General features: G+C 46.8%; 1 protein-coding gene and 1 long non-coding RNA gene across 11 annotated transcripts in view; one reads left to right on the top strand and one right to left on the bottom strand.

Annotated features, from left to right (window-relative positions):
* Positions 1-693: 693 nt before the first annotated feature.
* LOC115893574 lies at positions 694-4,235 on the bottom strand. Its single transcript, XR_004053605.1, has 3 exons — positions 4,116-4,235; positions 3,033-3,137; positions 694-2,001 (listed from the first exon to the last, which is right to left on the bottom strand). It is a non-coding gene; the product is annotated as an uncharacterized LOC115893574 (long non-coding RNA).
* Positions 4,236-4,242: 7 nt separating this feature from the next.
* CD44 (CD44 molecule (Indian blood group)) overlaps positions 4,243-13,944 on the top strand; it is a 92,001-nt gene continuing 82,299 nt past the window's right edge. For all 10 annotated transcript variants that reach the window (XM_010358389.2, XM_010358386.2, XM_010358379.2 and 7 more), the window contains exon 1: positions 4,243-4,750. In XM_010358389.2, the coding sequence (XP_010356691.1) occupies positions 4,684-4,750 (67 nt within the window). In that variant the 5' untranslated portion in view covers positions 4,243-4,683. The remainder of the gene's footprint in view (positions 4,751-13,944) is intronic.

Below are 13,944 nucleotides of genomic sequence, written 5' to 3'. Positions count from 1 at the left end.
CTTTTTTCACCACTGCTCATTTGTATATGTAGAATTCACACTGTGAATATGAACTAAGGATGAATTTTTTTAAGAGTTAAAGTTTAACTGGCATGTCACTTTTTCTTTACTGTGCCAGATCATTCCTTTTCTGGGAAGTAATCCTGTGAAATAATTAAATATTGTTCCTTTAAAAGTCTGTGACCTGCTGCATTTGTAATCCTTGAATTCCATGATTCGGTCCAAGGTCTCCCAGCTTTGCATTTCACACTCCTGCTCACATTTGGTTTAGATTTGGGTTTTCTTTGCTTGAGAGGAGCAGGATTTATTACTACCAGTCAGAAGCCATAAGGCCCCAATATTTCAGCAAAGAACACTAGTCTGCCAGAGTGAGTAATGCTCTGGCTACACTCAAGTGTCCCTGAACCAGTCACCCCAAATAGGATGTCATTGCTTGCATTTATTTAGAAACTGTCAAGTTGTCTGCATGTTTCCACCCACTAGTTCATGTGATTCCTGAAACACCCCTATGTGCTTTGATGCGAGGAAAAAAAATAATAGTCCCTCATGCATTTATGTAATGCTTATTTATGGAGCACAGTGTATATGTTAGGGACTGGGAGCTGAGTATGTGATAGTGTCCCAGAAGGACATGTCCCTGTTCTCAGGTATCTTAGAGGTCACTGAGTCGCACCACGAGGCAGGCACCCCAGGAAATGGTCTTGATGTCTTCTTTCACTGACTACTCATAATAAACTATGGGAAAGGTCTGATTACCCTTGTTTTGTGGCTGGGATTACTGAAACTCCCAGAGGTTAAGTTATCCTCTGATAAGGGGGAAAGCCAATGCTCAGACCTGGGCTTTCTCAGTCCAAGGCTGCTGATTGCATTCTGGATTCTTTCCAAATAGTGTGACCTCATGTCAACTCAAATCAATTCAAGTTTCCTTTCCAGTTTCCCACATCCCATGGTTTGGCTTAGAAAGAAAGGTGGTGCAACACACAATAGATATCAAGCATCTAAGAGTTTGGAAGGGTTTGTGTGACCAGTGAAGTGGGCAAGGTGTGTTTGGAATGGAAAGTGGGTGAGAGGGGAGCTCAAAGAGGTGATCCAGGAATTCCCAAAGGTGGGCCTTGACTCGGTAAGTCACCAGGTCTGTTATTTGAAATGAGTCATTTGTGGTATGGGGGCAAACGACTTCAGTCCCTCACCAAACTATCGGGAAGAAGGCAAACAAAATACTCCCTGCTGCTGGGGAGAATAATCCTAATTACAGCCCCTAGAATTTGCATGCCCTTCTACAGTTTGCAAAGCACTTTCAGACCTGTTTTTTCCTTGGTGGAATTGTTTACTGCACTAATGGAGAATGGACCAGGACTTGATATGGCCTAGTTTGGTAGATTTATATATTTTTAAAGAATAATCCTCTGTCAAAATGTAATTTCATGCAGTGGTCTGGTATATAAAACTGATGCAGGTGGAACTTCTGTGGTTGGGATGGGGCCTGGGGAGGGAGAGGCACAGCTTACTCTTAAGCTTTTACTCTGACCACTATGTCTGCTTCTGAGGGGTCTCTAAGGAACCTCCAGGTCCCATGAAACACAGTAAGACAGACATTGTTCCTAGTGATTCCCCATGTCACTTCACTTTCTTCCTCCAAGAAAAGGAAGCTGAAATCCCTGGAGGTTGCATGAGGTGAGCAAAGCTGCTCATTGTCCTGTATTCTTGTGAATGGAACCTCCCAGGGCTGGTTTCTCACGTGGGTAGGGCCTGAAGTCTTATCTGGGAGTCAGTTTGCCCCCAGTTGTTTCAAGAAATAAAGTGTCCTCTTGGTCGCAGACAGCAGCAGCAACAACTTTTTCCTGTGGACTGGCAGCATTTTCCAAGCACCTGCTCTTCAGGTGGGAGTTTCGGGGCGCTGTCTTCATTCCAGACTGGCAGCTCTTTGAGTCATGGCATGCCAGCTTCTGAGTGGCTGAGGACTAGATCCAGACAAGGATTTTTCAGTCCCAAACACTCTTCCTGAAAATGTAAGAGGAGTAGTCTTTAGTCAAACAGAAAAATTTGCACTGGACTAGACAATGGTGGTGGTTGCACAATACAGTTAAGGTACTACATGCCACGGATATATACACTTCTAAAAGGGGGAAATGGTAAATTTTATCTTATGCATATTTTAACATAATAATGATGATAATTTTAGCTATGTACATTGGCTCCTTATTTCCTACAGGATCAAGTTCAAACTCCCTGGCATAGCTTACACCCTGTACTCCCCACACCTGTAACCTCATGTCTGCTATCTTCCCCCAGCCCCTTCATCTGATATATGTTCAGATCAACTGACATTGTTCTGCATTCTCTGGACAAGCCATGTTCTTTCACTTTTCTATGCTCAAACATAATTTTGCTTTTAGTAATGACAGCAAACACTTATTTAAAGTGCTTACTGCATGCATATATAGACATAAATCTAGTGCTTAATACATGCAGGGATTTTGAGTCATTTAATCCTCATCAATTCTATGAAGTACATAGATACTATTATTAAGCCCATTTTATACTTGGGAAAATTGAGCGAATTGCATTAGTCAAGGTCACACAACTAAGAAGCAGTCAAAATAGGGTTTGGATCTAGGTGTTCTGACTCCTGAATCCATGCTGTTCATCACTACACAGTACTACCTGTGAATGACTTGTCCCTGTAGTTTCATCTGAAGAATTCCTCCTCCTCCTTTGAGGTCTGCCTCAAATATCACTTCCCCTGTGAAGACTGCCTGGTGTTCTCCAGGAGAGAGTGTGACTCCCTTCTCTAGGAATGGTAGCACCCTGAACACACACATTTTGCAGCATATTTCACCTTGCATGGTAAAGGCCTGCTTGTGAGTTAGTTTCCCTACCAGAGGGTGAGGGCCCTGGAGATAGTGCCAGGTCTCGTTTACCTTGATACCCCACAACACTCATTACATGTTTGATGAATGAATGCATAAGTGGATGGTTGGGTGCATTTCTCTCAACTTTTCAATTTCTTGAAATAAATAACAAAATCTTACCTTCCCTCAGAAGTTCTGGCATGGTTCCTTCAGTCTTGCCACAGCCACTGATAATCACTTTCATTTTCTGTGCAACTCACCAGGCAAGAAGTCCTTGCAGATTTACTTTTAGTAGTTCACATGAAAAATAAATACTGCATTTGATTTCCAAACATTAAACAATAGTATATTATAGGTAGATATAGAGTTATCATTCAAAGTTATTTTCAATAATATTGAATTTCAATAATATTTCATTGATATTTCAATCTCAAAAGGCTTCCCCTGAAGAATATTACAATCTCTTTCTCTCTTTAAGATCTGCTGGGTAGAAGAGGTGGGAGAAAATGAATTAATGTTTACACAGAAAGGAGGATAATGGGGACAAAAAATAATAGATGAATGTATGGGTGGATGAGAGAATGGATAAAATGACAAGTGGATATGTTGATCATGGACAGATAGGAAATGAGTGGATATATCAATAAACAGATATGTGGGTGGATGGGTGGAGAAGAGGATGGTGGATGGTTGTGGGTTTATGAAGAGGTGTGAAAAACGAAGTGCGGAATGATGGATGAGAAGTTGTATGGGAAGATGAATAGAAGAATAGGTGTATGAATAAATTAAAAGATGTGTGGCTGGATGAATTAATGAATGAATGGGACGATGGATGGACCTAAGTGGTTAGTGGATGGACAGGAGGATGGATGGATGCGAGAGCCCCAGAAAGACATAAGGAAAGATGGGTGGATAGATGGATGGGTGGATGGAAGGATATTTAGGAGGATGAATGAGCATGTGTGTGGAGAGAGGTGCCCACATCCACTGGCTTGAACACATGGGTTAGCGGAGCCAAATGCCAGCCCTATGACCGGCCATTAGTAGCTTTCCCTGAGCCGTTCTGCCAAGAAGCAAAAACTAATTCAAGTCATGTGGACTTCACTTGTTTTTGAGGGGGAAAAGAATGAGCTCTCCCTCTTTCCACCTGGAAGATTCACCAACTCCCCACCCCTCACTCCCCACTGTGGGCACGGAGGCACTGCGCCACCCAGGGCAAGACCTCGCCCTGTCTCCAGCTCCTCTCCCAGGATATCCAACTACCTGTGTAACCCAGAGATCTTTCTCCAGCCGGATTCAAAGAGAAATTTAGCGGGAAAAGAGAGGCCAAAGGCTGAACCCAACGGTGCAAGCTTTTATGATGCAGTCATCCTCTGTCCTGACGTCGCGGGGCCAGCGGGAGAAGAAAGCCAGTGCGTCCCGGGGCACAGGGGCCGGTGGGGTTCGGAGGCACACGCACCCCGCGACACTCCAGGTTCCCCGACCCACGTCCACGGAAGCCCGGATTATTTACAACCTCAGCAGAGCACGGGGCGGGGGCAGAGGGGCCCGCCCAGGAGGGCTGCTACTTCTTTAAACCTCTGCCGGCTGCTTAGTCACAGCCCCCCTCGCTTGGGTGTGTCCTTCGCTCGCTCCCTCCCTCCGTCTTAGGTCACTGTTTCAACTCGAATAAAAACTGCAGCCAACTTCCGAGGCAGCCTCATTGCCCAGCGGACCCCAGCCTCTGCCAGGTTCGGTCCGCCATCCTCGTCCCGTCCTCCACCGGCTCCTGCCCCGCGCTCAGGGATCCTCCAGCCCCTTTCCCCCGCGCCCTCGGTTCGCTCCGGACACCATGGACAAGTTTTGGTGGCACGCAGCCTGGGGACTCTGCCTCTTGCAGCTGAGCCAGGCGCAGATCGGTGAGTGCCCGCCGCATCCTGGGCAGCAAGATGGGTGCGGGGTGCGCAGCGCGGACCGGGAGGTAGCCCCTCCGGCTGAGTCGGCCCTGGGGGACTGGAGTCAACTGAGCTGCTGCGAAGTGCATTGGGCTCCGGAAAGCAGGGCTGGGATTTGCGCTAAACCGTTGGAGAATGTGTCTGTGGAAGCACCGTTTGGTTGAAAGAAAAAGAGAAAGAGGAGAAGAAAGTTTGTTGGGCAGGCTGCCGGCGCGCAGTTTTGGGCGAGGTCGCTAGAGCTGGAGCACATGGCAGAACGTAACCGTTTTCCTGGATGCGCGCAGTCGGTGTCTGGACTAACAGGCTCCTGTGCCCAAGGGCTTGTCAAGCCCCACCGGGCTGTGTCTAGGCAGGGCAGAGTTAGGCGGGGCAGGAACTGGGGCTAGAATAGGGCGAATGGCTGTTATCAAGGTTGGCACAGAAGGGGTCACAATTGCAAGTGTGAGACTGGCTGGCGATGGGTTTTCCAGAAAGGGGTCCTGGGTTCTCCCAACTACCCACTGAGCATTGTTCCAAAGCTTACAGTCCGCACTGCCACTGCCACCTTAGCGCTGTGGAAGCCTGAACCAGCTCTGCGGTGAAGTCTTGGGTCTCCATGAGATTCCAGCTTGGGACAGGGAGCATGAATAGGAGAGGCAACCACTGGACCAGCTGCTTGGTCCTTGCTACCTCCTGCTTCTGCCAATCAGTGTGGGGGAAATCTCAAGAGTGAGGTGGCTCATATTCCCTGCCTGGCAGCCTCAGAGCAGAGAGAAGACCCTTGATACCAGGGCAACATCAGGGACACTGGGGCTAGGGCTCCAATATCTCATCCCAACAGGGTCAGTGCTATGAAGGGGAGGGGCTATGTGTAAGGTATATTCTAGCACGGCTCAACTCCAAGCATTCTCTTTCTTTGTCTATGTACGTACAGATAATTACACGGCCAATTCGCTTATCGCTGGCCAAAATTAATTTTTCTCATAAGAAGTGCCAGCTGGGTCTTTAAGACAGCTCAACCTGCATGCAGTAAATTCTACTCAGCAAATATTTATTAACCCAGTTCCACGGGGGTACTGAGAAAGTGAAACACAGTCCCACCTGGTTACTTTAGATTGAGTACCCAGTATAACTTATCTTGAATTACTTTCTGCTTTCTGTATCTTCCTACTTTCTGCAGTAGGAAGAAAGTGACCCTAGGTAGAGGCTAGACAGGATGAGTTCTCTGTGCACATGCATCTCCCTTTCTGTGTGAGTAAGAGGTCATTACTAGGTGGGGATTTGGGGATCTAGGATTTATACTACTGAAGCTGAAATAGTAATAATAATGACAGCAATAACACAGCCGGTCACAGTGGCTCATGCCTCTAATTCCGGGACTTTGGGAGGCTGAGGCAGCAAATTTCCTGAGGTCAGGAGTTCGAGACCAGCCTTGGCCAACATGGTAAAACCCCATCTTACAAAAAATACAAAAATTAGCAGGGTGTGGTGGTGCAAACCTGTAGTCCCAGCTCCTTGGGACGCTGAGGTAGGAGAATTGCTTGAACCCAGGAGGCTAAGGTTGCAGTGAGCCAAGATTATGCCATTGCACTCCAGCCTGGGTGAAAGAGCATGACTCTGTTAAAAAAAAAAAAAAAAAGCAATACAGCACTAGCTACCATTTACTGTATATTTTCACTGTGCCAGGCTTTATGTTAAATCCTTTCCATGTGTTATCTCATTCTCCCCTCACAATGGCCTAGTAAGAAGTTTCCTGTTATCAGGCCTGTTTGACAGGAGGAAAACTGATGCTTAGAGAGGTTAAGTGACTTGCTGCATTCACATAGCCAGGAGCAGTGCTGGATGGAAACCCAGCTCCACTGAGCTCCAAAGCCTAGGTTTAGAATACGTTAGACTGTATAAGACGGACAAACTTGGAAAGGATTTCAAGGAGGAAAGGATTTTGGTGGACTCTAGGCCTTAGGGAAAGTTCCAAAAGGGACTGGAGCTCAAATAAGCCCTTGAAAAGTGGAAACACTCAGTATGGGAGAGAAGAGTCAAGTTGGAGATCAGGGAGAGCCCTGGGCCTGGTCTCAGAGAAGAGGGCCCTGGTGGTTTCCCTATGGCCTCTAGGGAAGTTTATTTGTATGTTACCTACCAGTGCCATCTTCTGCTTTGTCTTTGGGCATTCTGACTCCTGACTCCTTCCAACTTGTCTCCCTGGTTCTTCTAAAGGGCCCCACCTCCAAATATTTGGCACGTCCTAACCCTTGAGGTTCTCCCAGAGACCGGCAGGCTCCCTCCTGCCCCGAGTTTCCACGGCCTCTTTGTGCAGCATCATTTAGAGGAAGCACAATGAAGTGCCAGTAGCAATAACTGCCCCGGCCCTCGCTTTCATGTGCTTGTAAAGTTGTTTGGCAGGAACTGAGACTTGGAAAGGAGACATGACTTTGTCACAGGGCTTGGGGCTGGGCATGGGGTGGGTGGCGGGAGGGAGAAGGAGGAAGGGGGAAGGAAAGGAGCTCTTGTTGCCCCATTCTGGGGAGTGGTGGACTCTGGACAACCAAGAGGAAACTTTGGAAAGGAGCAAGGCTTTCGGGAAGAGGAAGGGATCCAGTCTTTGTATGGGAAAGCAAAAAGTGGAGAAATGGACAAATGTAGTTAAGTGACATTGGACCCAGAAACTCTGAGTTGGGGGACAGATATCTTGAATTAGGGGTCCTGTGCAGGAGGAAGAAAGTGACCCTTGGTGGAGGCCAGCAGGGATGAGTCCTTCATGCACACGCATCTCCTTTTCTCTGTGGGTGAGGGGCTCTTTGCTTGGGAATTGCATGCCTGGTGTTGAGAAAGAGGTGAACGTCTGAGAGTCCTGGGGCTTGGGGCTGGCACACACCTTTCTGCTCCTTTCTCTCTAATTGAGCATTAGAGACTCCACCCCTTGTGGGGAGTTAGAACTTTGGCTGTGTTTTCCCATGTGAAGAAGCAAAGAGGCAAAGTTTCATCTCTGTTGGGGCTAGCATTGATTAATTGAGGTATTCCCCATTCACACATTGGACACTTACTTCCTGCAAAGGCATGGTGACAAGCCCGTGTGTGGGAGGCTGGCAGCCAGAAGGAAAATGTTCCATTTGTTTTTTCCCAAATTTCCCCACAAAGGAGGGGATGCTGGACAGCATGGAATTCTTAGTTTATGACAGATTCCCTTCCATTCATTCAGGAACTATTTCCTGACTCATTGTCATAGACTCAGAGATGGGAACTCTAAGGATCATTTAGAAAACCTGAAAGAGAGGGACTAGTGACTTCCCCTCTCTGAGACTTGTTAAGATATTAGGGCAGGGCATTTTTCATTGGTCTCTCATATATCTCTATCATGAGGACTGTGGGAGCCTCAACCCCAACCCCTGCACTGGGCGGGGAGGGTGTGGTCTACTGGGGTAACAACATTTGTTTCACGCCTTAAATACTACCTTACACAGTCATTACAATTTTATATATTACTTTACAATATACCCAATTTGAATTTAATGCAATAATAATGACATATATTTTTGACCACAGAGCAGCGTTGGTGTTTGAGAAAGATTTTCTGTATTGTCCTGGGGCTTCTAGCACCTCCTGGAACATCACTAGATGCTTAGGAGCACCGAATTTTCAAAAGCTGACACTCTGCTATGGTACCATATGGTCCTATGTAAAGCAGGGCCCTAAGTCCCGAATCCCTGGGAAGTACCACTCAGTGAGCACTGACTCTATGCTAGACATGAAGCCAGGGGGTAGCACAGGATATCTTATCTAAGCCTCCCAACAGGCCTATACACCTAGCACTCTCTTAAGTACATTTTCTAGATAAAGAGGTCGAGACTTGTGGAGATGGCATGACTTGCCCCAGGGTCCAGTAGTAGAGTTGGGATTTCCCTGCCATCTAACATCCTCCCATGTTAGACTCCAGGGCTTATGCTCCTTCAATTCATTACGTGTCTGGAGGACTTTGAAAACTGTGCGTGGCTCTCCCACACTCCCTGTCTCCTGTGGTTAGCATAAGTAAAGTGTCGCATGGGTGGCTTCTCTCTCCACCCCTGGCAGGCTGTGGACTCTTGGCTGCCCTGCCCTGGCCTGTCTTCCCAGGTATGGCCACAGATATCAGAGATGCCAACCAAGTTATTTGGAACTAAAATAAGTCACTTCCCTTATCAGAGTCCAGCTGCCCTCCCAGACATGCTCTCATTTGCAGGCTTGGAATAAAGGGAGAAGTGGTTGCTTGTCTACGAGACAAGTTAGGGCAATGCCCTCTGCCTGAATATTAAGAAAGCAGCACTACAGGAGCTCTCACTCTGACCTGGCAAGCATTTCACATGCACTGACCCAGAGACCCACTCCTCACATCTCATTAGTAGGTTGTGTGACCCCTGGCAGGAGGCTGACATGGGTCTTGAACTGAAACCCACTGTGTGGCTCTAGGTGACACATGGCCACCCAAGTGAGGTTTTGGATCCACCTGCAGTGTCAGATGCTTCAAGGCTGGGGTCCCCTGATGGAGAGGAGGTGGTTGGAGATCACCTGGGCCTCCCCAGCACTGCCTCCTGGCTGGGGCTGAGGCTGGGGGTAAGAGAGTAACTGCACTTGTGTTTCCCCAGCACCTTCGCTTTAGCTCACTCCAGCCAAGAGCCTGAAAGGGAAGTGGTTCTTGTGAAAGAATGAGCTGAAGCACGTGGCAGATGCTACCAGGCATCGTGTAGTTTTCAAAGGGGATCTTTTTCTGCCTCAGAGAGAAATTCTGGGGTTTGAACAGCAAGAAGCCGATGACTCAATTTCCTTTGTGTCCCTGCTTTAATGGGAAGGTTGCAGGCATTCTTTAGAATGGCAGGGTAGGTTGATACCTTCTACCTTAAATTTGAATCCCACTTTTCACTCACTTAGCAGGTTGAATTTTTTTAAGTGTACCCCCCACGGCTGCCCAACTGGGTTTGGGAGGCAAGCCCGATTTGCCAGAGTAAACCAGAATGGGTGCTTTCTAAAGTTTGTGGTTCTGGAGTCTGGTCTGGCATGGATACAGTCATTGTGTGTTCCAGATTTTCCAGGACAGTCAGGATCTCAAATATGCAAACACTCTACCAATTGACGTATAGTGTATATTTTGACTAAATGTTTGTATATTTTTCCACAAATAAATGCATGACTTCATGTAATTGAAAGTCAAACACTTTTTAAAAATGCTTTTTGCATAAAGAAATTCACATCTTTACAACTCCTTAACTAGGATGGTGTCAATTAAATTAATGTTTGATCCAGGACATGTGTACTTTGGAGATAAGTCTTTCATATTCCTCCTCTCTCCATTGCTCAATCGCCCCACTATGTGACGTACAAAGATAAGCCACGTGTTTGATTCTTGTTTGCTGGATGTGGACATATACACATCGCAGGTGTGCCTGTAAGTACGTGCCTGATGGATCTATGTGTGTGGTGGGAATTGGTGATGCCAAAGAATGCTAAAGACTTTCATGCCCCTTAAAGGGGAAAATAACCACAAGAAAACAAATTCTAATGTATCTTCTCCTGTCTGTCTTCTGCAGCACTGGGGGAGTCCCCTGATAACAGGCATCAAGTCATATTCACTTTTGTGGGCCCAGATCCCAGTAGTATTGACACATAACTGTTGAACTGCAATGAATGTCTAGAATATAAGTCATGATATCTATATATATGGAAGCATGCTGTCAATATGGCTAAGGTGCAAATACATTTATGTGTAAGTGAGAACCGTGGTGACGGCTGTGTTGCTCGGGACAGGGCTGAGGCGGGCGCTTGGCTGACTGACTGCCCACCACAGGCCTCATGTTTGGTCTACCCCAAACAGTGAGCTCACCCATCTGTTTGTTTGTGGCTTTGCTGGCTGCCTGCTGTGACCGCTGGGGACATCTGGCTAAAGACAGGGTTACTAGATAGTTGGGCTGAGAAGGGAGTGGGAGCCAATGAGATGAAGACACCAACCCCAAATTTAAGCCTCAAAACAAGAACACTCCCCAGCAGCAGCCAGCTTGGAGTTCTAGTTATTTTGGAGATACTGATATGAGGTTAAGATCCTTGGGTGAGAGGCCCACACTCCTCCAGCCCCAACGCCTGCTTCTGGAAGGCGGTGGCAGAGGACAGAAGTAGAAGTACTACACAGGAGATTCTTGCCTTCTCTGTTGGTCTCTTTGGGCAATTATCAAGCTGTCGTCTGGCCAGATACTACTGTAGCTTCTTCAGGGGCAAAGCCATAGGGAATCCTGACATCCAACAGGGAGCCACTTTGGCAATGGCAAACCGTGTCTCCTCTCTACAGAGCTTGTGATGTCAGAAATTACCCGTAACTGGGGCGGGTTTTGTTTTCCTGAAGATTGTCTGCCCAGCTAGACTTGAGAGACAGGGAGACAAACACAGAATGAGGGGGTGGGTCTTGTGGGGGTGGGAAACGATGGAAACTCGCAGAGCCAGATCTCCCCGAGTTTGAGGTGCACTGGCTGCCTGGGTGTGTCCTCCTGAGGCAAGTGTCCCTGCTAAGTGCAAGTGTGGGCAGACAGATCTCAGGTGGGTGGGGAGGAACTGAGTCACCAAGGAGGTGATTTGCAAAACTCAGGTCCCAGAAACTTTCAGGTCTTCAGCTTTTAAAAGTAAAGGTTAATTGCAAAACTCTGGAGTTTAGGGAAGAGATTATTCACATAGACCAGTCATTTTGAGTATCTGCTGTTGTGGCATTACAAGTCTCCTTTGGCAGCGCCTGAAAATTCATTTGTTTTTGAGAGCTCTTATGCTTTTTCTGTTTGCATCTTTGCATAAGTTCTATGTTTCTGAGAACTCTCACCACTATTAGTAATAATAGCAAACACTTACAGAGTGTTGGTCATGTACCAGCGCCATTCTAATTGTTTCCTATATACTGCCTTGTTTAATCCAAACACTGACCTCATGAAGGTGGTGCTGATATTATCTGTCTTTTACTTATGAGGAAACTGAGGCACAGATAATTGAAGTAACTTGCCCAAGGCCATGTAGCTGATAAGTGATGGTGCTGGGATTCAAACTCACACCTGGCTACAGAGTTCATGCTCTTTGTCACTACATTAGAGTGCTTCTCTTCATATATTAAGATGTCGAGGCACCCCAGAAATCCAGACGATTGTACCTAGAAGTACTGTAGTTGTTTTCAAAAACTTCATTTGGGAATCTAGTTGTGGGTGAGGTCGTAACATCCACAGAGCTTTTAAACATGATGTCAGAGAAAGGGGCTAGAATTGCAAAAATGAAGGAGGAGGAAGTTGTAATGGAAACTTCTTCCAATGCATATTCTGAGTTAACTCATTCATTCCGATCTCTGAACAGAAGCTCTACTCTCTTCTATGTGATGGAAAGTTGAGGATAGGGTAGGACTGACGGGGATGTGAATTCAGTTGTTTGTTCATTAGGATAGGGTGGGGCTGAAAGGGATGTGAATTGAGTTGTTTGTTCATTATCACTTCATTATTTGTCACCTGGATGAAAGGTGAAGGTGGCTGATTAGTGGTTCTCCATCATCTAGAACTTTGGGAAATGAGATAATCAAATAGCAGCAAAATATTTGCCCTCAGCCTACAGGACCTTGGTTCCAGGGTCTTCTCTCTACTGGCTAGAATGGATGAGGGAGGGAGGGAAACTCTGAGAAAAGAGACTGTCAAGAGTAGGGTTGTACATATCCAGGGCACAAGGAATTTGGCAAAAGCTGGAAGTGGGCTATAGCCCTTCTCTCCAGCCCTAGCCTAAACCAGACGACCAGGCTTCTATTTGGCCCAGCATGTGACCATCCCATCAGGGAGCAAGAGAGTTTCCTCTGGGTACCCCTCACTGAGAAAAAGGCCACCCAGGAAGGGAGGAGGCAACGCCCCCTGGGAACATCTGGCTCAGTCCACCGGAAGGGACACAGGCCTTTTCCTGGGAATGGGGACTCATCCCAGATTCCAGCCCCCTTCCCCAAACTTTTTAAATTTTTTTTTCAATTTTAATGTATCTCTTTACACTTAAACAGGCCTGCAGTGACTTCTAGGAGGACCCATACACCAATCATGGAAGTAGGCAGCATCTTTTTCCACTTCCTTTCCAAGATGGTAGCACGATAACAGTAAAGCCCCTTTGTAAGTGTTCACCATTATGCACATTAAGATGCCAGGGAGAGGGCCGAGCACGGTAGCTCATGTCTGTAACCCCAGCACTTTGGGAGGCTGAGGCGGGCTGATCACCTGAGGTCGGGACTTCGAGACCAGCCTGACCATCAAGGAGAAACCCCATCTCTACTAAAAATACAAAAAAATTAACCAGGCATGGTGGCACATGCCTGTAATCTCAGCTACTCAGGAGGCTGAGGCAGGAGAATCACTTGAACCCGGGAGGCGGAGGTTGCGGTGAGCCAAGATCACGCCATTGCACTCCAGCCTGGGCAACAAGAGCAAAATTCAGTCTAAAAAGAAAAAAAAAAAAAAAAGATGCCAGGGAAATAAACAATTACATGCATCCAACACCTGGTCTCCTGCCTGTGGCTTAGAAGGACATTTCTGCCCAAGCTTCTAGCCCCAGTCTTTGCACGCTGTAAATGAGTACCTACTATATGCCAGTCAGAGATGTTGCCTCTGCTGAATGTGTCCAGTCCAAAAACCAGAATCCAACAAAGCTAACTAAGCACCATCTTGCAGGAAACCAGCTGACGTAAGCTCCGCAGCCACCAGTGAGTTGCTGGGCCCACATTAGCCTGCAAGAAGGGGAGGGGAATTCAGGTAACCCACAAGAGTGCTGCTCACACAGAGGGGATAAAAGTTTGGGGAAGAAATCTCCTGTTAAGGAGTTTGTTTTTGCAGTGGATCCTCTGTGGTGAGACTAGTTGTCTTTACAATATCATTAGAGGTCAGGTACATTCCTGTAGACTCCCTTAAGTGACTTACTTTCTCCTATTGTTCCCCCTGAAAATTCATAAAAACCTCACAAACACATCTCCATTTAAAAAGAGGAAGTTTAAGAGATGGCATGTAATGGCTATCTCTTCTCTTTTGTCAGTGAGCATAAAAGCTCCTTAGGGAAAACCCCACACCCTCTACACATTTTCATATTCATAATAGCCCTGAGCAGTCAGCACAGTTCCCCAATTATAGTGGGTACTCAGTAAACACTTGGATGGCTTACTGAATTAATAA

This window comes from Rhinopithecus roxellana, chromosome 15 (genome assembly GCF_007565055.1).
Source record: "Rhinopithecus roxellana isolate Shanxi Qingling chromosome 15, ASM756505v1, whole genome shotgun sequence".
NCBI classification, from domain to species: domain Eukaryota; kingdom Metazoa; phylum Chordata; class Mammalia; order Primates; family Cercopithecidae; genus Rhinopithecus; species Rhinopithecus roxellana.
Note: the sequence above shows the minus strand (reverse complement) of the source record. Positions and strands in the feature narration are given on the sequence as shown.